Source organism: Eurypyga helias, unplaced genomic scaffold (assembly GCF_000690775.1).
Source record: "Eurypyga helias isolate BGI_N326 unplaced genomic scaffold, ASM69077v1 scaffold5647, whole genome shotgun sequence".
NCBI lineage: Eukaryota > Metazoa > Chordata > Aves > Eurypygiformes > Eurypygidae > Eurypyga > Eurypyga helias.
The window spans coordinates 12,318-38,881 of NW_010259681.1; the positions used below are offsets into that span (position 1 = coordinate 12,318).

The 26,564-nt window shown below is 39.3% G+C and overlaps 1 protein-coding gene across 3 annotated transcripts in view; it reads left to right on the plus strand.

The window, feature by feature from the left end:
* The window catches only part of PMS1 (PMS1 postmeiotic segregation increased 1 (S. cerevisiae)), a 43,936-nt gene that overhangs the window by 9,814 nt on the left and 7,558 nt on the right, over positions 1 to 26,564 (plus strand). Inside the window, exons 5-10 of one of the 3 annotated variants that reach the window (XM_010154717.1) lie at positions 9,396 to 9,512; positions 13,226 to 13,348; positions 14,805 to 14,948; positions 15,930 to 16,825; positions 21,976 to 22,431; positions 22,972 to 23,102. In XM_010154717.1, the coding sequence (XP_010153019.1) occupies positions 9,396 to 9,512; positions 13,226 to 13,348; positions 14,805 to 14,948; positions 15,930 to 16,825; positions 21,976 to 22,431; positions 22,972 to 23,102 (1,867 nt within the window). The remainder of the gene's footprint in view (positions 1 to 9,395; positions 9,513 to 13,225; positions 13,349 to 14,804; positions 14,949 to 15,929; positions 16,826 to 21,975; positions 22,432 to 22,971; positions 23,103 to 26,564) is intronic. The other 2 variants (XM_010154718.1, XM_010154720.1) reach the window with 2 other exon arrangements.

The following is a 26,564-nucleotide window of genomic DNA, read 5'->3' on the forward strand; positions in this document are numbered from 1 at the left end:
TTTTCCTCTGCTTATTTTAATACAATGGGAATGAAGTGCCAGAAGGTGATCCCATGCCTTTCTCACAATACTTACTGCAGAAATGGTGTGGAGAGTGGCATGACAGTAGCCATTGCACATGGGTTTTGACTACCTATCCTGTTAGTATCAGAGGTAAATTCTTCAATGCACAATTTGAGTAGGTAAAATTAATCTGTACGAACGCTGTCTGCAGGCAGAATTATTCATTGTAATGACAGGGATGGTGCTGTTTTTTGGGGGCTCTTCATTTTGCACTGCAGGCCTTATGTTCATTTAATATATGTTTTTAAGGAAAGAAAACATAGAAGAAAGTGCTCGGACCTTTTAACACAAGAGGTCGCTCCGTAGCTATTGCTGAGCAGGGAAAATTAAAGGCATAAGAAATGGTACAGAAAGCGTAGTCTGTCTGTGCTTGTGTCAGTGCTTTAAAATAATCTGAAAATTTAAAAAAAACTGAATGCAGATTCTTGTGTCTCTGGTGCTGTTGACATTCCTTGCAAAACAAAAAAGATGCCTATTGCATCATAACCTTTTAAGAAATTTCGAATTTCAGAATTTCAGTGCATAACAACTTTCAGCAGGTCTATGGGCATCTGTTTTACCATAATATCACAGAACATGAATATTCATTAGTTCAAATATGCAAAGTATTACTGCCGTTCAGTTTATGAATTCAGATCAGAAGGTGTTTTTCCTATACTGATACTACAGTATATCTGTGCTAGAATATGCACTCTGTGGCTGGGGGACGGGGGGAGATTGGTTGTTTTTTTGTGGTGGCTGTTTTATTTCTGTTTGAAATGTACTAGGAGAAAGAATTAATTTCTTTGGCTTTATCAATGGCTTTATTTTTCATGTAGCTTATAGATTATATATTAGTTAAAAAAAATGTATGTGCAATTATTCAGAGGAGTTCCTAGAATCCCAAATTCTTGAGGCTGAGCCAATACTTTCTGTTCCAATGGAAGAAGATACACGTCAGGAGTTAAGATCAGGTTCCAAGGCTTAAAAGAGCAAGAAGGTAGTAGAGATGAGGTATTACAGGAGTAGACAAGGAAATATGGTTCAAAAGAGTAGAAAGGGTAGTAAGAGAAAAAACTGTCAGTGAAAGTGTGTTTCAAAAATCTTGCAAATAAATTGGAAAAAGCAGTACATCAAAAAAACCCAAACAATCTTCAAAGTCCTGTATTTTATAAGTGTGGTGGGTTGACCATAACTGGAGGGCAGGTGCCCACCAAAGCTGCTCTGTCACTGTCCTCCTCATCTGAGCCGGAGAGAGAAAATATCAGGAAAAGCTCGTGGGTCGAGACAGGGAGAGAGAGGGATCACTCACCCGTTACTATCACTGGCAAACAGACTTGGCTTGGGAAAAATTTATTTAATTTCTTATCAATCAAATCACAGCAGGATAATGAGAGATAAAACCAAATCTCACAACACCTTCCCTCACCCCTCCCTTCTTCCTGAGCTCAGCTTTGCTCCCAATTTCTCTCCCTCCTCCCCTCCAGCGGTGCAGGGGGACAGGGAATGGGGGTTGTGGTTGGTCCATCACAGGGTGTCTCTGCTGCTCCTTCCTCCTCAGGGGAGGATCCTCACACCCTGCCCCTGCTCCAGCGTGGGGTCCCCCCAACGGCTCCAGTGTGGGTCCTTCCCACAGGCTACAATGGCAGCCTGGCACATCTGGCCTCACCATGGGCTGCACCCCAGGCTGCTGGGGAATCTCTGCTCCTGTGCCTGGAGCACCTCCTCCCCCTCCTTCTCCACTGACCTTGGTGTCTGCAGAGCTGTTCCTCTCATGTCCCGCTCTCTCCAGCTGTAATTTCTCTTTGAGGGTTGGGTTTTTTTCCCTTTTCTTAACTATGTTACCCCAGAGATGCTACCACAGCCTCTGATGGGCTCAGCCTTGGCCAGCAGCGGGTCCGTCTTGGAGCCCGCGCACATTGGCTCAACAGGGGAAGCTTCCAGCAGCTTCTCACAGAAGCCACCCCTGCAGCCCCACACTAACAAAACCTTGCCACGCAAAGCCAGTGCAGTAAGAAATGAAAGGGGAGTGGAAGAAAACATAGCCCTAGCCTTACCGAGGAAGAATGTAATGAGCCTGAAACTTTCATAGGAGTGTCTGAGGTTAGGCACCTGAAAGTGGTTGCCTAATTGATTCTACCAGAAACTTGTTTCGGCAAGTCAGGCCTCAACTTAAGCTGTTGAATGTATATATGTTTTAGGATGTACAATACATTGCATGTTTTATTTCCACAATGTTTTTTATAAAGTTGTATGGTGAAATTTCCAGTAATTTTACTACTTCTTGTGCCACATTTCATATCTGTGTTGGTTTAGAAAATATTACCATTAAGTGTTTGGTTTCTTTTCTGTGAAGCACCACAATGCTCTTCCTGCCTTTGGGTTGTTTTTTAGTAAGAAAATAGATATCCTCTTTTCAGTCAACCTAGGGTTCAGTTATTGTGTACTCTCAGTCAGTGGATTTCTGAGATAGGAAATCCTCAATTGCTCTTTCTTCTCAGAATGGTTTGTTTGCGTTAGCAATAAATAATGAATCACTTTGCAGATCAACCCTTGAAGTACTATTGCTATTTTGACAACTTGGATTAGCTAGTGCTCCTTCTTTTTATGAAGGTTTATCCTGCCAAGACATTCTTTGAATACTGATAATGTTGATCCTCTTGCCAGTATGGATATGTTAGAAAGAGGTATTTTTCTTCTTTCATCACCATGTTCCTTGAAAGCATATTGAATAATGAGACAGCCAAATGGAAATAATTTACATGAGTATTCAGCAAGTTTATTTAAAGTTAACATTATCTGAAGGCGTGCTAAGAACATTCCAAAGTCAGCTACCGCTTAAACCGCGTCAAAGTCTTCAGCCCGAAATGCCATGTTCTAGCTACCTAAGAGCTGTGGCTGTATTTTACCCAAGGTGCTGTAGGGCTGTTCCCTGGAACGGCAGTTTTCACACTCCTCACCATTTAACACCAGTAGGCCTTGAATTAGTCTTACAAGCCCCTGGTGTTCAAGAAATGCCTTTGTGTATTTGAAAGGCCGATGATATGGGATACTTTATTTCTGTTCTAGTTGCCTGTGTCCCACAAATACTGAAATGCGAGGGGACACCGATAACTATACCTGTTTTAACAATTTCAGATGTAATACAGCTGAACAAATTATGGCAACAGCTGGTTTAGATGGTGCCTTCAGCAGGTCACACCATACACAACCTGTCCCACGTCTCTTGCAAAGCATCGAGGGGCCATAAGTAGACTCAATAAATTTTCCAGTTGCTCTTGAGGAAAAAATCTGCATAAAGGAATACTTTTTTTCCAGTGTTTTTCATGCATATGAAGCCTTGGTCACATGGTTCTGCCTCGAACTATATGTACTGTTTGTTTCAAGAGAGAGGCACGGGTCCCAGCTTCTGGTGCAAGGGGTCCTTTTTTAAGCTGTTCTTATACCTGTGGTTGGTATTCTCACCCAAAACCCAGCTGTGGGTGGTGCTGACCTAAAGGATGCCATCAGGTGATGGGTCTGTGTATCTACCCTGTGGGGGCATGCTGCTTGTTAATTATTTAAATTACTGGTTTACTTCAGGTTTGGAAATGGTCTTTTTTGCATGTTATGTAATGCCTGACCTTACTTCATTAGTTATTGACCATTTCAGTTTTCTGTGAAGAAATGCTATGTTATTCTCAGCTATACTCTTTTTTTTTCTTTACAGTAAATCTCCTCTTCTTTCCAAAGTTGGCTAATCTCAATTTACTGTCTATATCCAATAGTCCAAAACCTGTTTGTTATCTGAGTCACCTGTAATAAGTGTGAGGTTTTAGAGATGGAGTAAGTACATCAGGCTAAATATACCTTTTTTAATAATGGGGTTGTAAATTTACCGTTTTTAATAATGAGATTGTAGTTTGCATTCCTTCGTTGTGCTTCCAAACTCTTTTGTATCTGCATGTTGGAAAGAAATTCACATTGAGCAGAAACAGCAGCACGTAAACTCTTTCTTGAGTTGGAAGGGCTACTCTGTTTAATGTAATGATGATAAATTAAGTCCCTCCCTAATCTGTGTGTCTGAAAATATAAAGACGAATTATGATGAAGAATCTGCAGTGCTCTGCAGCCAACATGTTTTCATGCTGACCTGGAATATAGCTCAGTCTTTACTTCCATTCGTTGTTCAACGGCTTTGCTGAGAAAGCCAAACAGAGAGTTAATTATGGTGTTTTTTGTGATGAGGACACCTGTCCACTAGGAAATGCGCTGAGACCCTCAACTCAATTTACATCAGCCAGAGAACAGCTGCCAGATGGTAACTACTTTTGGTCACTACCAACCTGGTTGAATTTGAACTGGTGACCTAGAGGTGAAATGCTTTATATCCTATTACTAATTCCTTGAGGTTTCCAGTTTCTCATCCATCACTTTTTTCAAATGACAGCACAGTATATGTCTGAAATCTCAAAACAATTACTGTTTCACATAGGCAGTGTGTGTTGCAGAATGAGAGATGTGCCTTTAGCCCTTGCAAGGCTTTCACGTTCACTTTTATACTTAAAAAAAGTTAGCAGGGGTGTTTCCGAAACCTCCTGGGAGTTCTCCCTCTTCCTTAGCAGTGTACTCAATTAGGTGTGTTCTGTGTTACTTTTGTTAACCACTCTTTTACAGAAGGCTTTTAACCCCCTCTTTATTTAAATGGTATTCACTGTAATGATGTACATCTTCCAAATGACAATTTAGGATTAGAAACTGGTCTTTTGACAGTACTTTAATTGATTGGGAGGATGGTTTTTTTTCCTTCTGTTATGGAAGTGAAATGTCTCTAAACGCCCGCAGTTGAACATGTGCGGTTAAAGCAGCCAAAAAACTTACAACTCTCACTGTAGTCTGTAATTTTTGAAGGGCTCTGAAGACATGTGTTACCAGATGAAGATCCTTGGCTCCTTGTAATTTCTGTTAGCTCCCCTCCTAAACTTTCAGCTCCCAAATCCAATCATTTCTCCACTGCATGATACTCAAGAAAGCCTTTTAATGGGGAGGGTGCTCTTGTATTGCAAAAGGGAAATCTGAGCAGGAAACATGCCAGAATTTGTAGGATGAACAGTCCTGTGGAAAATTACTGTCTTTCAGCAAGTCCCCCAATAGCTGTAATGTCTGAAGCCCATGGGATAGATAGGTATGTCAGCTGCATCTGATGAGAGGGGAATGGTGCCTCGAGTGCCTCGATTGCATGCCTCCGCTGGTGATTGTCCTACCAGCACTTACGAAGTGCGTGGGACAACTGATTCTTCACAGGCGAGTGCAAAATATATAGGGAAAATAATCATCGTTATATAGAGAGTTGCATTATTTTTCTTTAAGCTAAATTGTGATTTCTGTTACCAAGGGAAGATTATGCGAGAGCTCTTTTAGTGAGGTAACTTGCCATTAGTTTTAAAACCAAACGCCAATTACAGCGCGGAGCTGATTAACAACATCAACACTTTTTAAGGCTGAGATTTTAAAGAATGTGGTTAAGACTTTATCGTGGTGTCTTCTTGATCTTAGCTGAGAGGTTTTCTTCCACTCCAGAGAGCGTGCCAGCCCTTGCAGCTAGGTGCCTGTGCATCATAAACAAAAGAGGTTGTACACGTTGTACGAGGTGATGTCTTTTTGTTTCCCTTCGGCTGTATTCAAACTTTGGATATTGCTGCCTGGCTTTGTTCCTGTTCGTAAGCCCTCTTAACAGGTAGGCAGTGATGTTTTCAGTTTTCTTGGAGCCTAATAAACTATTAAGCTGTATGTCAGGAAAGCTAAGGAACATACTGGCCCAAAGAGTTAACTGCAGTTTGATTCCCAGACGCCAGGGTGACAGGATTTTTGAAGCATGTAAAGCAAAATTAGGGACAGCTCTCTTCCAGAGCTAACTCATGTTGCGTTACCATCCTAGAGTTCATGTATAGTGCTTGCGCTACTAGACTTTGTTTTTTTATTACAGGATAAATAACACAATGATTATCACAAAATAAGTGAGGAAAGTAGATGGGGTCTAGGTAGCAAAAGTGTACTTGGTTGTTACTGTCATTAAGTAGCACAAACGGGCTGAGTCTGTTTCACTCGTATCATCATAGTTACACTGGCGTAGCCACAGTCAGCAACAGCAGCCAGTCCCCAGCTCTAATTAGATTTTTCATTTGTCTGTGATTGCAAATCATTGTGGCTGTTGGTAGAAGTTCTAAATTATGAATGATAGCTGGGGACAGGGAGTGGCTGCATTATTTCTCTGTCCTTCATTGGTGTCTTTGAGGAGACAAATCATGAGCAGCTCTTTTTCTCCTTCGTGCCATATACCAGAGACCCCGGTGGGAAGAGGCTACGTATTTCTTCTCCATTCTTTACAGTTTTTTTTCAAGGAATCCTCTGGGCTATGTGTATGCATCCCAAAATAACAGAGATGCCTGCTCCATGTGTGCATGTACGTTGTCATCCTCCACTGAAGTATGCATATGCCTATGTCCTAGGGCTGGATGGGGTGGAGAAATACATACACACAGACACAGGCACGCACGTACTTACCTTCTATGTAAGTGCAATAGATTTTATATACGTTATGCCATTTTGTAAGATCTATATCATGTAATCCCCTTCAATGAAACAAGGAGGGAGGTGGGATATATTTGGCTAGCTCTAGCAAAACCTAAGATGGGCCATATGTAATAATATATCTTTGAGTAGGCTGTTTCTGCAGTGTCATCATACTGATTAGAGTCAGATTCTTCCTTGGCTCATCCTGGACACCCGCTTTATATGACCTAGAAAAAAAATATGGGGGGTGTGTGTGGATGTGTATTTTTAGCTAAACTAAAGGGTATAATCAAGGTTAAAAAAATAGGGTACTGCAGGAACCTCATGGAAACGGGCATTTTCTAAAATAAATGAAGTAGAATGGGCATTGTTTCTTAAGGGATTTTTTAATGCTTGTGGATACATCTGGAGAGTCTAGAAAAATTATTTTCTATAAATTACCAGCTTTTCCTATGTTGTTGCCTCATAATGTGTGATCAGGGCTAAAAATGAACATGCAGTCTATTCTGTGTTTATATAGTATACAAATTTAGGAGTTGCCTGTCCTCTTTAGCATGCAGGCTTTAATTTAACCTACAGTGATAACTAGTTCCTAAAATGTATCTGTAGTTCTGAGTATTAATATCCGATAAATATATGCCTAGTTAGAAAATACCCCTTGAACTTATTAACAGTATCTACTTTTAGCAAGTTTGCATTTAATAAGTTCTCATGTTCCACAGCTTTCTTAAAACCACCGTACTGAAGTGTTCTTTTCACAGTCCCGAGTATCAGCCGTTCAGAAGGTCAGGCAGTGTAATAACCTTGCATTAATCAGCAGCTAAGATTTATATCTGTACCTGCGGCATCACGCTAGTATAAGCTAAAATAAACAGCATGATGTTTATATTAGTCACGTAACAAGTGTCTTTCTCAGGTTGGTCACATGCATTTCATTTAAAATACAGCCAGTAAAGAAGAAGTTGCTTGATGCTTGTTGTTTCCATTTTAAGTCATCAATTTTAAAATAGAAGCAGTACAGGATATGTTTTATAAGAAGAACTCTGAAGAAAAGGACAAATTCCTTCATCACTCCAAAATGTCTTTGCGGAGATTTACAGCAGGTGTAGAGGAGAGAGCCTGAGAGGCAGCATGCTTTGGGCACCCACGGACTGTCCTTTGCCACTGCCAGAGGACAGTGGGGACTCTTCCTGCCAGAGCTGTGGACACCCGGCCTGTGGCTCTGCTGGCTCATTTCTCCTTCTTCCCTTTATGTATTCCCTGCCCTCCCTGACATAAATTGCCCTTTATGTTTGAGGGGTTCGTGCTTGCTGTAGGGTTGCTGAGCTGTGATCCAGCATGTACTAAGGGCTGTCAGGCTGCTGTGCAGGAGGTGAGTTAGATCCAGGCAGGACTAAAAAGCCCCACTTCACAAATGGTGGAGGGTGTATGTGAAAGTGGAAAATGAAAAATTTGGGGAATGGTTTTAGGTTCAGCAATCTCAAAGCTTTACAATTCCACCTGTCCTGTAGGAAGGGAATATCATTTTACAGGAGCACGGTGTTCGTCCGTGGAATTCACCCCTCAAGGCCAGCAAATATCCCACTGGACAGGTGGAATTTTAAGGCTGTGTATTGCATTTCTTGAGATGGGTGCATGTGTATTCTTTTGCTCTCTCACCATCCTTTCCACATAACATCCTGTACCAGAATACTGTAAACTCGTTTTGAATTTGTCGGACACGTAGCACCTACTTAAAACATCAGTTGTAAACATCGCTGTAACGTCAGATTTGAAGTGCAAGTCGCTGCATTTATTTTTCCTTTTGTATTTGAATATTGCACATTAGCATACACTCAGTCAGTGAACAGTGACAGAAATAGATATCAAGCAGATCTGAACCTAGCAGTTTCCGTTGCCTAGAAGCAGAAAGCCAACTAAGCAAATTTTTTTGTTGTTGTTGATACACAGCAGTAAAAGACAGCAGATTCAAAGTTAAATTTGTGGCTGTTTAATACAGGACTTCTCATTAGTGAGAGACAAAATTTTACCTCCCAAAGCAGCTAATACTTTCTATATGTGTAAGTGGACTTGACGGGTAACTTCTAGTGCAAGTTGCAGCTCCTACTGCCTTACTGTATTTATTAAATCTTTGCAGTAGGATTGCAAGGTATGTAGCTAATAGAGCATATATCCTTTTATCCTTCTAACTTCTGCAAAATTTTCATTAGATAAACAACTTCTTCCCTTATGAATATTTCCTCAGAAACTGCTTTACTTTCTAAGTAGCAGGCGTGTCATAGACCTAGAGTGTCCAGATGAGGGCTATGAATGGGCAGATGAGAGGTATGAATAGCCTGATTTCTACCAAAACAGCCTGTCTCTTAAGTATCAAAAGCATTGCAGTGCCCACCCTCAAATGCTGACCGCCGTGCCTGAGACACGTCATAAACCCTCAATCCGTATGCTCAGTAAAAACACAAAGCCTACTGCGATATATCGAAGAGAAGTAGTATTTTTATCGGTAGTTTTTAACAATCGTTTCAGGTGCAGAAGTCCAGATTAGCTATTTAACATTGATAAATACAAGTTTTGCTTAATTTTCTGATTGCTACGCATCTAAGTAATACAGTGTGAGAGGACAGGCCAAAAAGTACCATATCGTGTGTGAACACTGAAAGTTGTGAATGTAAGAGGGTCAAAGTACAGAATGTTACATATACAGTATGTGTGCAGTTGCATATGCATGTTCATAGACATGACTTGAGTTCAACAAATATAAATATAATGTCAAAAATTTGACTCTGTGCCATTTGTTTCAGGCAGTTATTTGGCAGAAGACCAGGGTGTCAGATCACAAAATGGCCTGTATGTCAGTTCTGGGAAGAGCCGTTATGGGCAGTATGGTACCTTTTCAACACTCCTGTGAAGATCCTGAGGTGAGTTTAAACTTCCTTCTCCCAAATCCACTTGAAGCTTGTCAATGATGAGAGCTAAATCAATATTCAAAACCAAAGAGACTTTGGGAAAGAGAATATTATCTCCAGACTCACATCCGATTAATGCATTTGATAACATTACTGTCCTCTCTGTAAAATTAATTGGTTTGGTGATTGAAAATCCACTCCAAGACTGATCTAGTCAGGACTCATGTGGCACTGATCAAATGGCAGTAAAAACAGTTGTGATGACAAATGCAGAATTGCTGATTGCTGAGGGCGGTCTAAGTTGGGATTCCTGGCCCACAGGCAGGTTGTGCTCTGATTAATATCTAAGCATTTATATCATTCTCATCCTTGTTGCCTCTTAGGTTTACACTCTAAATAATATCTCCTTAATTTTAGTGAGGCTACCTCACTCGCAGCAAAAGAAACATGTACTTAGAAGGGAAGTTATGCAAAATTTCCACTAAATATATGCTTTAAGGAAATGCTAATTAGTTTTCAAAAAGTTACGTACACTTGGCTTTCTTTGTCCCTGTTGAAACTGAGGGAATTCCCCATTATATTCTCCTTTGCCTCGTATTTAAAAAAGATCTTAATCTGATTCCAGTTTTGTTGGAGACATGAAAGGGAGTCCTGCTACTGCTGATCCTTCAAAGTGGTGTTTTCCTGTATCTTCTTGTAATAAATCTTGACCTGTCACATAGACGAGATGAATCACCATCTGTGAAGTCATAGTGGCTTTTAAACACAACTTACCATCCATTATTCATTTATGTTTAATAAAGTCTGAACACATGTATTAATCTTTAATAGCATTATTCAGACTTAAATCTTGAGTTTGTCAGAATGCTTGTAGTATACACGTGCAGGGAAGGGGGGGAAAAAGCAAAGTTGCTTCTTGTGGTTTACAAAGTTTTAGTTGCTTATGTCTGAACCAAACATTCAGTCGTTCTTACCTGGATGCAGGGTAGTTGTGCCCCACAGGGCGAGTGCAGGGGGCTCTGAAGGGAAGACATGGGGGTATTTAGAAGGGACTAGCTTGAAGGAGGCACTCAGGTTCTCACATTACCTCTCTGCTATATCGTGAGGCATCCATATTCCTTGAATAGAAGTTGGGGAACATTCCATCTCTCTCTCTGTCTCTAAATAGTGTGTAAAATACCACGTGCATCATTTAGGTGTATAAGTGATCCATGCATATTGCTCAAGCACAAATTGATGTTCAGAAACCATGGACATTTCTAAATTAAGCAGCCAAACACTGTGAAATGACAGAATTAAGGTTGTCTGCCTAACCCTTTCTCCCTCATGTGCAGGTATCGGGTAGGTATTTAATGGCAAGGTATATGCTGCTATTCTTCCTTCCTGTTAGGCCCACGACTCATTCAGTACACAGAGGGCAGCTCTTTAATTCTTTTCCTTTCCTACTTGTTCATTGTGTGGCTTCATACTCCCTCGCTGGCTCCAAAGTCTACTCTGAAGACAAAACTGATAAAGTTATAAAAAACTTTCACTAAGCTGTACCTTCCTAACTGCAGTGTTAAAACCTCTGTAACGAGTGATCCAGGGGTCTTAAAGACCGGCCTTCTTCAAACATCTCTGTTACGAGCACTGAATGAAAAAAGGATGATTTTCAAGCTGGCTGCACAGCATGCAAACTCCGGAGGTACTTGTAAAATAAAAAGAAAACTAAGAAAATAAAGAATCAGCACAACTTTTTACACGTGCAAACCAGCATCTATGCTTTTCACATCCCCAGTCTTGTAAATAGATGGTTCTACTGTGGCTGAAAACTTTCCCACAGGAAGTTTTCCTAGTCTCTTCTCTTTCTGTGGAGGTTAAGTTTAGCAGATACACATCTGACCAGGAAGAAGAAAAGTACTTAAGAAAGACCACTCAATACAGATATATTTTAATACATACATCAGTTGCTTTTAATTGAAGTGTTAAGTTTGAAAACACTTGATCTAATTAACAGCAAAAATTCTGGAATATTTTCTGGTCTCTGTAATTTTGTCTTTAAACTTCATATACTTTTGTATATGGAAATTCTAATTATTAAGACTTGTTTTAGAAATTGTTGCTAACTTTTCATGAGCATACTGATATTCTCCATGGCTTTAAATAGTAACAGCAGTCAGCCGTTTCTAAATCTGTCAACTTCTTAAATGAGTTATTTAGAGACTTTCAGTTTTGCTTTAATGTTGTCTATATAAAAATACTGTTTGAAGGGAAAGACTCATACAAATATTTGGGAATGAGAAAGGGAGCTTGAACCGTAGAGGAGGAACGTTCAGGAAGGATGTGCTAAAGTTGCAGAACAAAATGTAGAAGTGCTGCATGTTGTTTTCTGATAATCATCCAACAGATATTTGACACCTCTTTAACTTGACCAGTGGTGTTTGGTTATGTGCAACGTTGCTGACCAGAACACTCCAGCTTTAGCACAGAATGCTTATTACAAGGTCAAGAGGGAATAAGGGAGCACATGAGCAGAGAGCTGGCGTGACGTAGGTGAATGGGAAGGATAGGCCAAATCCCAGGGATTTTAAATTCCGTTTCAAATGCATGATAATTTGGATATTAGTAAATACAAGGGGTTCTGCCAAAAGCAAAGCTAGCAAGGTCTGATTGCTGTGTTCTGTGATCCACCCTGCCACCAGAACATTCTCCAGGCTTTCCTGTATCTCCAAAATCTCCATCTTCTTGATGCCCCAGTGTTCCTTCACCTATTAGTGGGCTGTTTGTGTGGAGCGGTATGTGGACTGGTTGGCACGACATACATGCTGATGGACCCTTTCTTTTGAAAAGTTACCATTGCCTTTTCCTCAGTAAGGTCATTATCTTGAGGCTCTCCTTTCCAACCAGCTGTCAGTTATCACAGAAATTGTGGAAATGTAATATCTTTGGGATTTCTGCTTCTTCATCAGATTGAACTGAAATCGATCCAACAGTTTCAAAGTTGCCTGACGGGACAGGCAGCACAAGTCATCGGCCTCATTTTGACCTGAAAAAGACCTAAGCTCAAGAATCTCAACAGAAAAATCTTAGAACTTGGAGTTAATGTTAGGTACTTGAATCGTGTGATTTTCCGAGGCTCCTTGGCAGTGCTGTGTGCTCACAGGTTCTGCTGCCGTCTGTGAATCGTGGGTGCTCAGCACTCTTGAGAGTCAGATGATTTGGATACAGGTGGTGTAGGTAAATTTAGGTGCCCTGAATAAATGCCCTGTGACAGGCTATTTAAGGTGCCCTGCGTGGAGAAAGAGAGAGACTGTGTGTTTTGGGCTTTCCCCACAGGGGTAATTCACTGCTGCCTTCACCAGGTTGGGCAGCAGTGTGTGCCTGTGGCTTGTGCAGGGGTTAAGCTGGCTACCCTGCAGTCAGCAGGCCTAGATCTGCCTGGCATTGTTCCCCACAGCCCTTGGATGCAGGCAGCAACCTGATGCAACTGGCAGTCCCAATGGGAAGTTTCTCAATAAATTTATTAAGGAAAATAGATACAAACTCATCCTTCTCGACCTCTATTATTTTATTTAAGTGCTTTTATTTTTTTGTGTCATAACTTCCAGGAAGCAGTGCATGTGTTTGAATGACCAGGACTTCCGTACAATTTCACTTTAATATCTCACCTCCAAAAAAAAAAACCACACCAACGTTTGACATTTCTCTTTCAAAAACTTTCATGCTGTATTTTTTTATCATTGCAGATAAATCTTTCTGGATTTCTCCCAAAAGCAGAGTCAGACAGTTCTTTGACAAGCCTTTCAAGTTCCGAAAGGAGTTTCATTGTTATAAACAATCGTCCAGTTCTTGAGAAGGAAATACTTAAGGTAACGTCTTCTAGCCTTTTTATCCAGAGGATAGAAATGTGACTTCTTTGAGGACAGAGACACCTATGCAATCTACAACCTTTTTCCCACGTAAAAATAACTTTATAGGAAAAGAATCATAGAATAGAATCACAGACTGGTTTGGGTTGGAAGGGACCTTAAAGATCATCTAGTTCTAACACCCCTGCCATGGGCAGGGACGCCTTCTACTAGACCAGGTTGCTCAAAGCCCCATCCAGCCTGGCCTTGAAGACATCCAGGGATGAAAAAAATAGAGAAATTACATTTACAAGAGAAACCTCTTCCACAAGTCTGATGCTCCTGGTGCCTCAGTTCTGTTCTGTTTGCTGCAGTCACCTCTGAGAGCTGGAGGTTATGTTTATGGCTGTTGAAAAAAATGTAATTTCAGATACTCTATGCGAGAGACCAGAGTAGTTTATTCTTTCTTGGTATGAGCCTGCAGAAATACACCTATGCAGTTTTCCATGAGGGAACTTTGTTTTTTTCTTTCCCTTTATGTAAGGGAATTCTTGTGAAAATAAACTTTTTATTCTGTCTGCTTCTTGCCTTGGGCTTATCAAGCAAACACGCATGCTTTCCCTTTAAATTTGTGTATGCATTGGATAAAAATGAAAGTGATAGTGCAGCAACATTGGCTGCAGCTAGGCATTGTGTAGGCAGAATTTGATACTCTTGGGTTTTTCACGCTACTGAACCTTGCAGCACCTCCCTCGGAGCAGCCTTGCTGTCCCAATCCTTGCCCTGTCCTGTCTTCTCCCCAGAGAAGAAAGTCATGTTCATGCCTAAGTGTATGTGTAGGTTTTAAAGTGGAGACAATGAAGTAGTTTTCCATTGGCAAGCAAAGCTTTGTGGGTGTGAACCCTGAACTTGGGTTGGTACGTTAAGTGACAAATAAGGCTCATCCATCTCCACTCCATGTAGTAGTGCATAGTCTTTAGTGATAGTCTTTCACTGCCGCCTTTCCCTAACAGAGTGTAGTGTGGCTGAAAGACACAGCAGTGTAGTTGCATGCTATCTAAGCAGATTTTCTTTAAAAACCAAACAGATAATAGTATTTGTGTTGAATGAGGTAGTAAGTATAGGAGTTGCAGTCAAATTTGGGCATTTCATATCTTTACTTCCAAGTGTGATCAATTCATTCATTCAGAATTTCAAAGTAGCTATCATTAGTGTCTTGGAATTGGTTACTTTTTAATGGTTGGGTTTCCTTTTTCTCTTTTCATTTATATGTGAAGACATGGAAACCACCATTAAATGCACTTTTGGTGATTATTCTGGCTTACATGATACCCACAAGGACCTTTTTAGCATTCTTTTACTTCAAAAAGAACCCTAAACAAACCAATTATGCTTTTATAATGTCAAATTTTGTTTCCATGCCTCTCTGTCCATTTTCCTGCTTTCACTGACATCTCTTTATTAAATCAATCTGTAGTTAATTCGACAGTACTACAGTCTGGTGACGCACAAGGGCTGTACTCGTTTATATCCTGTTTGCTTTTTGAATATTACTGTCCCTGCCTCTGCAGTGGATGTGAACTTAACACCTGATAAAACTCAAGTTTTACTGCATTATAAGGTAACTAAGGTTTTAATCTGGTTTTGAGTTGTTAACCTTCTACTTATGTAAGCTTAATAAGGGCTTCTGGGACTACTGAAATGTTTAAAGGCAAACTGCCACTGATATTTTGTTCGTTACATGACAGCTTGCCTTTCGCACAGGACTGTTTTGTTTGAAAAGTATCGACCAGCATAAGTAGAGGATTATTCAAAATTAATTTCCCGGTTTATTTCAAAGATGATTTTTACACTGCAGATAGGTGTACATCACTTTGTTTTCAGATAGCTTTATGGCAAGGGAAGGTAGTCACACCAGTGTATTAATCCTCTTCTTCACTGGAAGCTTTTGTATTTCTCTGTGTTAATGCTCTAAAAGTACTGCTTGCTAAGTGTCACTTGTATGAAAATTAACACAGCATTCTCACATTTGATCTGGTTTAAAACTTTCCTTTGGTATTAGAAAAAGGGTTGGTTTGGGTTTTGTTTGTGGGGTTTTTTTGGTTTTTTTTTTTTTTTTTTTATTTTTGAAAAACAGAATACTGCAGTAGGTCTGTCAGTTATGGCCTTTTTTTCTTTTTCATTTCCATCATTTGGTGCAAAGCTGTCTTGGAAGCATGCTCCGTAACAGCACCTACACAAACATGCTTTCATGGAATGGGATGTTGGTGCATCAGTCTGAACTATAAGCTTCTAACTCTGTATTAGGTGGGAATGGCTTTATCAGATACTGGTTTAAGCAATCAATACCCTGTTATAAAGAAACAATTAATTGGTTTTGTGGTATCAGAGTAACAGTGAAGTAGGTGTCCAGAGTCTCTTAGAGCATGGGTAAACAACTGAAATGCAGTAATTTGTACAGAATTGTCTGAAAAATATTCTGAATAAGATCAGTTGGCTTATTGTTCTATATTCTCACTGTCTGTCAGTTACATTTCAGGTGTATTTTAGTGTGTGGCTTTTCTGGGTTTTTGTTTGTTTGTGTTTTGTTTTTTTTCCCTAGGAATCTGTCTTACTTGCTGTTGAAAACGTGTTGAAATCACTGTATGGGCCACTACCTGCTGCAGTCCCTGGTGAAAGTAATAAAACAGATGTTACCTCAGAAGACATTGTTGTTCATAGAACAGAACAAACAGATGTGGTGGTTAATGAAATTGGACCATCTGGAAACGATGATCTACATGCTCATACTTCATTCCTTTCATTCAGCAGTGATGTGCAAAACTGTCAAGCGGGAAAAACCACAGAGATCTGCTTAAATCGTCAGACGTTCTATGGTGATAATGTACATAGTCGCCTGGACAAAAAAGAGGTGTCTGGGAGTGATGCCTTTCCAGACAGTTCCTTGAATTTATTGTGTGAGGAGGAACAGAATGGACAGAACACGACCAATATTGAAAGTAACAGTGTTCCCATGGACCCCAAGTCTAAGAAGTCCAATGAGCATCTCTTGACTTCTGATAATAATGATGAAGTAGAAAAAAATGAGGAAGCCTTGGTCCTGAAAGACTTACCTGAAATCTCTGCTGATAATTGGAGTATGGGAAGTGGATTTAAAAACCATACAGGAGACAACCTGGAACCTGTTAAGATTTTAATTCCTGAAGTTGGAAGAACAATTAATAAGCAAAGTGAACATACTGGTGAACAAAGCAATGATCCACAGATCTCAAATCAAAGCATAAATAAAAGAAATGTGATAAATGATAAATTCGGACATGTGATGGCTTATGACTTAATTAGTAGTAGAATAATAAAGCAACCAAAGTCTGCACTTGGATTTTTCACTCAAGAATTGCGTCCAAAATTGATAGCTGATAATCCAAAGACCAAAATGGAGGACATCCTGCTGGCAATTGAAGAGCAGTGGGAGAATTTGCATGATGTCGAAAAAAAGAAGTAAGTTTTCAGGCTGTCTTACTTCTAAATCTGGTAGTTAGCTATGAGTCACCTGTAGTGAATTAAAAAAAAAAAGTAAATTCACCATTATTTATGAAAAAAATAGAACAGAAAATGATTTTTGGCTTTTCAGGATCAGCATTGCTAGCGTGAGTTGTCCTCTTTGCTGTGTGCATATGTGCGCTGCTGATTTGAGTTCCTCATTTTGCTGCTGTGCCGTGCAGCAGTTAGGTAGGGACAGTGTTGCTGAATTGTTGTTTAGAGGTAATAACATGTACTGTTTGAATCCTACTAACTTCTGTTTCCTAAGGGCTGCCTGTATATTGTCACTCCCAATGCCCTGTCCATGAAAACCAGGATAGTGATGGACAGGGCACTGCATAGCTCCTCCAGAGCTTTTTCCAACCAACAGTTCAGGTTTTTTTATCACTACAAAGTGAGAATTCTTTTTCAGGATCTTAATAGTCGAACATTTGGTAAACTCCTTTCCTGTAAATTTAGTACATATCCCAACCCAGAACTGTATTTATGAAGTCAATCAAATGACACTAGGAATTCCTGTTTCGCCTAAACAGCTAGTGCTGGTTCAGAGAGTATCGTACAGTTTGAGTTTTAATCTGTTTCAACCAAAACTGAATCTCTTTGTAGATTACAATCTGAATAGCTAAATTCCATATTTTTCAAAAATGAATTGTCACTGAGTTTTTGAAATCCAATTGCAAGTAAGGGAAATATCCTAATTTGGTGCAGGGGATGGATTCATTAAAATATTAGGTATGTGTTGTTCTTTCTGTGGAGCTTACTCTAGTTTATCTTTCACCATTATGTAACAGATTTTGAGACATTCTAAAACAGTTTAAAAAAAAAAAAAGGAAGCACCAAACCTTCCACATTTTGTTTGTAATTTTATAAAATGTAAAAACACTGTAGGGTGTCACACAAATGGGGAAAATAGAAGTAGTTCCTCAGTAGTTTCACATGTAATGATTTGAAGGCGTATTGTGATTTGGAGCGGAAAGTTTGAGAACTTAAATTTTGGTTCTGAAGAAAAAATTCATTGGAAGTGTTGTGAAAATGTGTTTTCTTGGTATTATGGAAGCAAGCAGAGGGAATTAAGAAAGACCACTGAAACGAAAATTATACTAGCCGAAACAGTGTAGTTTTAACTCTAATGAGAGATTCAATTAGGAGAATGGTAAGAAAGAGGAGCAATACCTGTTGAATTACTGTTAATGTATGTTTTGTCTGTGGCTTCTTGACTTTGTTTGTAAACATCTGCATTGTTCTGAATGCTGTCTACATTCCAGTTAAGTGAAACCTTTTTATCTAGCTTCTGATTACCTAATTTAAAGCTCACTAAGCAAGCAACAGGCCGTGATCACAAAACCATACATGTGAGAGAGTGTTCTGTCCATCCCTGCGCTAGCAGAAATATTAATGTACTGGTAGGAATCTACTCCAATTATATTCATGCTTTTAACAAAATGGAACAAAAGGTTCTGCCAGCTGTTTAAGAAAATTTTCATTTGTTCTGCTTTAGCTTTTGAGATTTCATGGTTGCTTTCCTGGTACAACTGTTATGTTTAAGAGTGTGCCTACAGATTAGCTTTGTATCAGTTCAGGAAGGAGACATCACTGCTAATGAAGTTTTCCCTGTGTGCAGGAGTGGATGCAGGATGGTCCAGTGGATTTTGGAGCGAATAAAGAATTTACCACTAGTTGTATCCATACGTTTTAGCTTTGGGGTACCTCTTTTCCACTTTTAGTCTTTTAAAATTGCCTCAGAAAATGACAAATAGGAAGAAACAACACAGTCATCTTTTCCTCCAAGGCAGCAATCCAGAAGAACTGTTGTATGTCTGGCAGAGAGCATAAGTCTTGCTTACCAGATACTCTGGATAAATTGGGCCACCTAGAGGTAACAACAAATGTATATACAGCAGGGCAGCCAAAGTGCCTGTGTTCCACTGAGAACACCTTAGCTCCCGCTTCGTGCAACCTTTCTGGTGACACACCACTGCCCCTGGGCTCTAGTCCTCCATCCGTCTGTGGCAAAGTCACGCCTTTATGTTACGATGGGTGTCCTTGACTTCAGCAATTCTGTTTCTCTGTGGCTTCTCCAGCAGGTCTAAATGAGTTTAAATCCCTTTTGGGAGCAGTACAACCAACAGATGTCTCAGACTGACATAGGATAGCCTTTTCCAAACAAGCCAGCGTTTATTACTCAACCGGAATGTAAAATGTTATGGTCTTTAGGTTATAATAGAAGAGGAAAGCTTCCATGCATGTCCACGTTGGCAGCATGGTATATCCCCCTGGTTTGCAAAGCCAGGATTTAATTTCTTGCCCTCTGGTCTCAATTAATACAGCTTGTGTGTGCTTCTCGCCTCAGTATTTCGTATGTATCGGGCTCAGGTAGGAGCAGGAGAGATCCCTCTAAGTGCCGTGACAGTGGCAGCAGAGGTTATCCTGAAGGTGTAGGAAAGGTTCCAAGCCACATACACGTTACCAGGGCCTACAAATTACCTTGTCAGTGCTCTATAGTAGTTCTTAATGAGTATTTTTGTATCTTGGGAGAAATATCATTTCAGGTAGCATGGCCTTTGCTGTCTATTGGCAGATAAGAGGATGTGCATAGTCATGAGGTTGGTAGTAACTAGCTCGTGTGGTAGCTTTTTATTGCCTGATACACTTTCCATGCAGCTCAGGGCTTGTCTGTGTGCCAGTGTAGGCATTATTTGCCATTCTTTTACATTAGGCAAATCCATAAAAATATTTTCTCACTGTAGTTTAATGTTTCAGTTAACATATTCTCTTTCCTTTGGATGCGAGCAATTTGGTTAATGACCACCTGATCATTGACCGTCCATCGTATCTCTAGCCAGCTCCATCCATCTACTGCTAGATATTAATCATAAATAATGGTATTAATAATTCGTACCTATTGCTTGTCCCCAGCATCTCTTCAGTCATAACAGTAGCTCGATATTCTGCACTTCTAGGAAATAGTGCTAGTACCTGAAACCTGGGCATTGAAGATGACTGTGGAAAGCTCGTATGCACAACTGAAAGCTTAATTTATTTTCCTCTTTGTAAAGGAAGGAAACACAGAAGTAGAATGTAATACTTGCCCGTGGTGATAGTTGGAGTCGCTCTGGTTTCATTGTGTGAAGAGGCTGATGCTGAGAGGTATTACATTCAGAATGAGATGCCTCTCCATTCTGAACACGTATGAATCTACACAAGTGGCCATCTCCAGCCAGAGTTTACTCCAAATAGTCAAATTCAGATAGTCTTATTTGTCTTACAAGGTCTGAGAGACCTTACATTAAAGGTTTTTGCTATATGCTAAATATTTAATTTGGGTTTAAGAAGCAAGGGGCAGGTAATTAAGTCATGGGATTCACTTTTCTAGTTAAACCAAAGCTGCCTTTGTAAGTAGACTTCATTCTAGTCTTCCACTTCCTTCCTTACACCCAGTTTTGCAAACTTCCTTGGCTTTAGGTTTTGTAGCTTGAGAAAGGATCCTGAATTCACAAAGCAGAGAAGAAACTGTTCTTGTAGTGTTTGTTGATTATACTTGCTAATGTGGAAAGATTGTTGGAAAGGCAAAGGTGTTCCCTCATAGTTTGTAAATCTGCTGTTTTCTTTGATTCTGAACTAATCTGATTCATCATTCCTCGTGATGCCAATGAATTGGCAAAACCCTCACAATGAAAGCTTCTAAGGGTAGAATTTTTCTGATAGCCTATAGTGACAGGCAATTTGGACTTCCTTTGGAAGTGCTTTTGTTTTGGATTATTAATGTGTCACTGAAAGCTCTTCTAGTTAAACATTATCCTGCATTACCATTGGATCTATGCAAAACAAAGTATTTATCGATCTGGTCAATGCTATAAATGTATTTGGGATAAAAAAATTCTGTTCAAGTGATTTCATCCATTCATTTTAAAAGGAGCAGATGTTTTTTATCTTAACATTTACTCCATATTTTCTAGGACATGATTTATTGCAAGAAACTACTTAAGCTGACTTTTTTAGTTAACTAAATATTGGTACCATATGTGAATGCTAGCACATCATAATTAATTGCAAATGGTGACCCTTTTGTTGACCTTAATTTTCCAGCATGCATACACATAATTGAATCAAACTGTTCCAGCAAGTAGCAATAAATAAATATGACCAGCTAAAATACTTATTTCCAATACTTACATATGATAGTACTACTTTTTTTTTTAATTGAAGATTGGACTGGTTTGAATTACCTGCTTTTATTCAGAATATCAAATAAGGGCACAAAGAAGGAATTTGGCGAATCACTCCTTTGGTGTTCAAAAAAGTAAGATTTTTATGTAGCAGGCAAGTATAAACCTGGCATCTATAAAAGTTTAACTATCTTCCTGACATTTGCAAATTCATTAAGAATCCATTTAGGTTGTAGAGTCTTAGTATGTAGTAAGGTTTTAACGATTTAGGCAGCATTTAGGAGTAACTCATTACTGAGGACTTTCTGAAAAAGCTGTATGTTTATTAGTTATGAAATTCTGTGATAATCTTATCTATGCTGTATTCTCATGCTTTTTATCTGTGGTTAATTTTAGGCCATTTGAAGTGCAATGTACTTCTTCAGAAGCCCTAGGCTTTATTTAATATAAAGTTATTTAGGCTCCAAACTCTTCCCTAACTGCATGGACTCCCCTGGAAGTCTGTAGAGCTCTAGAAGCTTAAATGACTTTATGAATTGGACTGGATTTGCCTGGGACAAAACTCCTTCCAAAACTGTGTGTCTGATTGTGAATTAGGATTTAAACATCATCTTTGGGACTGAGGTCAAAAGCAACCTGCCGTAGCTCTGCGTACGATGCAGTCTACTCCTCCCCCTTCAGTAATTCAGGTTTTGCTGGCTGTCACGATGAAGGAAAATTTCCAATGTACCATCTTTGCAGGGTAATGTAATAGGGGCACAGTCCCTGGTCACCTTCCACCTCCATCGCGGCAGAAAGCATATTCAGGTGCCTATGTGAATAAACCATGGGAGTTGTTCTTGTCTGTTGGAATGGTTACCTTGCCTTTTATTTTAGTATGTTGTGAGTTGGGGTTTAGGGGTTTTTATCTGATTATCCTACTGGTTTGTTTTCTCTTTAAAGTTATGAAATAAAAGCTGCTAAAGACCTGGAACGGTACAACAGAGAGGTCAAGAAAGCCATGGGACAGACAGTGCACCAGCCAACAAAGGAGGCAGAAAAACGGAAACCCAAACCAAAGACGACCTCACCCAACCAGCAGAAGCTTAACAAGATATTTCAGGTTCAAGCTGAGAAGAAGTGCAAAGCTGAACAGGCTATGAAAATTGTGACAGTGCCTTTTTCTCTGAGTTCCTATAGATATCAGCTTCAGAGACAGGAGAAAAATGATTCAGACGAACACAAACTTTTCCTGATACGCCGTCAGAGTTTTCCTGATGTCTGGATATTTGCTGCTGAAAAAAAGCTAATGTTGCTGAATCCATATAGACTGGAAGAAGCCCTGCTGCATAAAAGATTACTGATGAACCATAAGCTTCCAGTGGAGAAATTGGATAAGCCAATTGTGTTAACCGACAGGTATAGTACAACTGAGCAAAAATTTGTACGTTATTTCAAGTATCATTTGATAATTATTTATAGAAAACTCTGGTGCGGCCCTGTTTGCTAATTCTGTGATTATTTGTACATTCGTTTATCTAGAAGAACAGATTTTTGTGTACTTTTACCTTACAGTAATGAGCAGTTCTGGTCATACTCCAGTTGAAATAAATATGAATTTTGACTAGTTTCAGTGGAAATGCAACAAAGACAAATTTCTTCCCCCAATGGAAAATTAAATGCTTCACGTTTTCAAGACTTCACTCTAGCTAACTTTCCCCCATGGATTAGGGAATGGCTGATGTAAATACTATTATATGCCTAAACTTGGTCACTCTTTTAAGATATGTGAACAGTTGCAATTTTCTTTCTCTAAACGAATTGCCTATTTAGAATATTCTTAAAAATCTCGATCAAACCTCATCACTTACTACTTTTTTCTGTATTTTTCTCACATTCTTAATATTCACATTAAGGACTCTGGTTTTTAACACTTTGGGGATTTTTTTTTTTTCCCAGCCTTATTGGTGGATCTCAGTATATGGCTGCTCTTTATAAAATGCAGAAGAATTACCAGAGTTTCAATGGATCAGGTTATTTGTCAGATCCAAGGCTTGTAGCAAATGGATTCCAGATAAAAGTGATAGAAGGTATGATGTGTTTAGAATCTTTTCATTGTACCGGGGCTTCTCATTTAACGATTTAAATGATTGTTACTGTAGATCATGTTATTCTATATCCCTTATCATTTCAAGCGCTAACATCCTGTTTTCCTTAACACTGAGATTTTACTGGCAAAGAATGTGATCTTCTACACAGAACATTGAGTAATGGAAACTGATCACTGAACAAAAAAGTTTAATAATATTTCAAAGAATGCTCTGATGTTTTCCTGATATTTATTTTTACTTTTCTTAAAAAGCTGGATATCGATATCCTGAATTGCCATTCTGACAGAATTTAGATTAAACTGATGAGAATTTCTTAGTCCTGGCAGCTTCTTCCAAGGTGAGAATTGCAGAAGCTTCTGCAAGTACTTGCTTTAGCCGACTACTCCACTGCTGTTGAGAAGTTGAGGAGGTCTAGTAAGCAACTAGAGTTGTAACACAGACCCCAAAGGGGCCAGTAAAGAGAGGGTGGCAGGATCACTGTCACACCTTTTCGGTTGAGTTCAATCTGAACTTTTTTTTGAGACAGCCTCTTTTTTAGTGCTTCTATGTTTATTACAGGATAGATCTGTTTCATATAAGATCCTTTTACCTCAGCAAGACAGATCAAATGTTTATATGTTTTTCTAAAGAACCATTTATAGGGATGCTGCTGCAACCCACCCAGAGTTAGTTTTGCAGACCAGAATTTCTTTAGCAGCATTTCAAGAAAAGCAAACGTCTTTGGGGGTAGTACCTAGCTGACAGCTCAGAGAAAAGATTCCCTATAAGAGCTGTTAGAAATGCTATAGCTTCATGTGTTACAGATCCCCACATATGTACAGCGATGACAGATCTCCTGTAACATATGGGATCTTTTAAGGGTAGGTACAAAAAAGGGATGTAGACAACTCCTTCGCTCAGAGGCTGGCTCTTGGGAAGAACAGAACCTAAGATGTTTCCTTTACTGAATGGTGTATAGGTAAAACAAGGGAATTTTTTTCTGACTGGCTAAATAGCAAAAACTTTAGAGAAGAGGTGTTCATGTTAATAATCTTAGGTTGAATGATTACGGGAATAAAGTGCATATTGCAAGAGGCAGCTCTTAAAAGGCTGATTCAGTCTAGCAAATCAAAAGCTGAGGAGGTCTATGATATATTTCTAGACAAATATGGGGAAAATGGATCGTGTGGCTTAGCCTTTTTGCTCACATACCTTTTTTTTTTTTTAGCTCCTGATATCATAGTTCAAAATCTAATTAATGTAAATGGGATGTGAATAAATTGAATGTGAGAATTTGAAGAGAGTTTCCAGGCAACAACAGTGGAGAGCTGTTGACTGTTGTGGTACTGGAGTTGGGAAAGTAGTTTGAAGATAGCTTGATTGGTTTAAGAGCAAATTCTACAATATAACAGCAAGGGACTCATCCAATCCTGTGTTTCAAAGTATGTAAAATTAAGGAAATGAAATCTTGTGAGGAAACTTTCTCATTTGGTTTACAGTTAATGAAAGTAAAAGTGCTTTATATGAACTATACAGATTGAAGAACCCCTGGTTGTGGACTTGATCAGTACCATATGGCTAGCCCGCATGAAGAATTGGAACCTAATTCAGTTCTTTGTCACAGTTTTGTATTTTAACTACTTGAATGAAACGTTAATAACGTCTGAGGCTTGTCACTCATGTTTATAAGTTCCTGCTGAAGTTACAGCCTCTGTTATTAAAAGAGCATACCACTGCAGATGAAGGTAGAAATACCAGCAAACAAATGGAATTTCTCTTGGCTTTTCTTCCAGTTGACCCAAGGATTTTTACTTAATACTTAATCAGTCCCTCCTTTTTATATTTTACCTACACCCATCCCTGAAATATGCTATCTTCTACAAGTACACTACTATCATTTACAAATACTTACTGTTATTAAAAGAGCATACCACTGCAGATGAAGGTAGAAATACCAGCAAACAAATGGAATTTCTCTTGGCTTTTCTTCCAGTTGACCCAAGGATTTTTACTTAATACTTAATCAGTCCCTCCTTTTTATATTTTACCTACACCCATCCCTGAAATATGCTATCTTCTACAAGTACACTACTATCATTTACAAATACTTATTAAAGCTGTTTTTTAGAAACACAGGTATTAACAATCCTTGCATGTCCCTTTCTGGGAATTTCACAATGCAGTTTGAGGTTCTTTTATTTGTAGATTCTTGTTCTATAAGCTTTATGGAAAGTGACCTGCAGACCAGGTCTAAGTTAGACCTGAATATTCTATAAGAATTCTCAACTTTGAGAGAAGAAGTTTGTGTCAAAACATTTTCACTATGCTCATAGACACTGAACTCAGACAGCAAACAAACAAACAAAAAAAAAAGTGCTTCGTTTTTTGTGTTTTTTTGAAACTCAGACACAGCCTGAGAGGGGAGCATTCAGAGGTTGTTGAACTAGAAGTTGCCTCAGAAAAGTTTTCTTTCTTGAGTATATATTGTTGTTTGGGACAGATGTTGCCACTTTGCATGGTGGATGATAAAGTCAAAGCTTGCTGTGGAGAGGTGTCCTGAATGCAAATGTGCACTTGAGCCACGGTAGCTGGAGAGTTTCACCATACCAGCATCCATAGGAGCACACTAGAACCCCATTCTCTGTGTGTGTAGCCTTACAACTGATTGTTTTCCCCATTTTTGGGGATAATTGGATCAGTCTTAGTATTTGCTGTTTCTCAACCGAACTATCAACTCTTCCCTGCTGTCAAGGTCCACTGTAGTATATATGAAGGTCTGTACTTTCCTTTGGGATTTCAACCCTGACATGGTCATATTAGATGTCCCTTTCTGACTGCTGGTTGATTTATTATTAATAGCCACTAGTGCATGGCTTCCTTTTTCATCCTGGGCTAAGTTTTATCTTCTGTGGTAGAAAAGTTCCTCTCTCTGACAGAGACATCCTCTTGAAAGTCAGAAGCAAAGGTTCCATTTCTTGAGGTTTGAATTTGAATGTGAAAGTGACATTTGTGGTAATTTCTTCTTACAAAATAATAGTCCTTTCTGTTGACCCATGTGGGTAAGTCTGTGATGCCATCAGTAGCTGTAAGACACCTTCCAGAGCAAGAAAAAACGAAACTTAGCTGCTCCAATTCCATGTTTGGTAGTTTTGGGCACAGAAGAAGAGGCTTTCCTTGACCCATGGTGATCTCCGAAGAGGACTGTCAGTCTAATAGGTTGCATTGACTATTTGTTTGAATCTCCACACATATTCTGCCAACAGAGAAGTACTCTGAGTTATCATACGTATCATATCTATTAATAATACTGAAATATTAATTGGGAATGCATGACCTCTTGCTTTGGTATTGAGCACCTCATTAGAACTGTTTCCTAGGTGAGCATAATAACTTGCATACAGGATCATAGATTTATCCCTATTTCCTCTTGGTGTGGGGGACTGTTTTACAGGTCTGACTGTT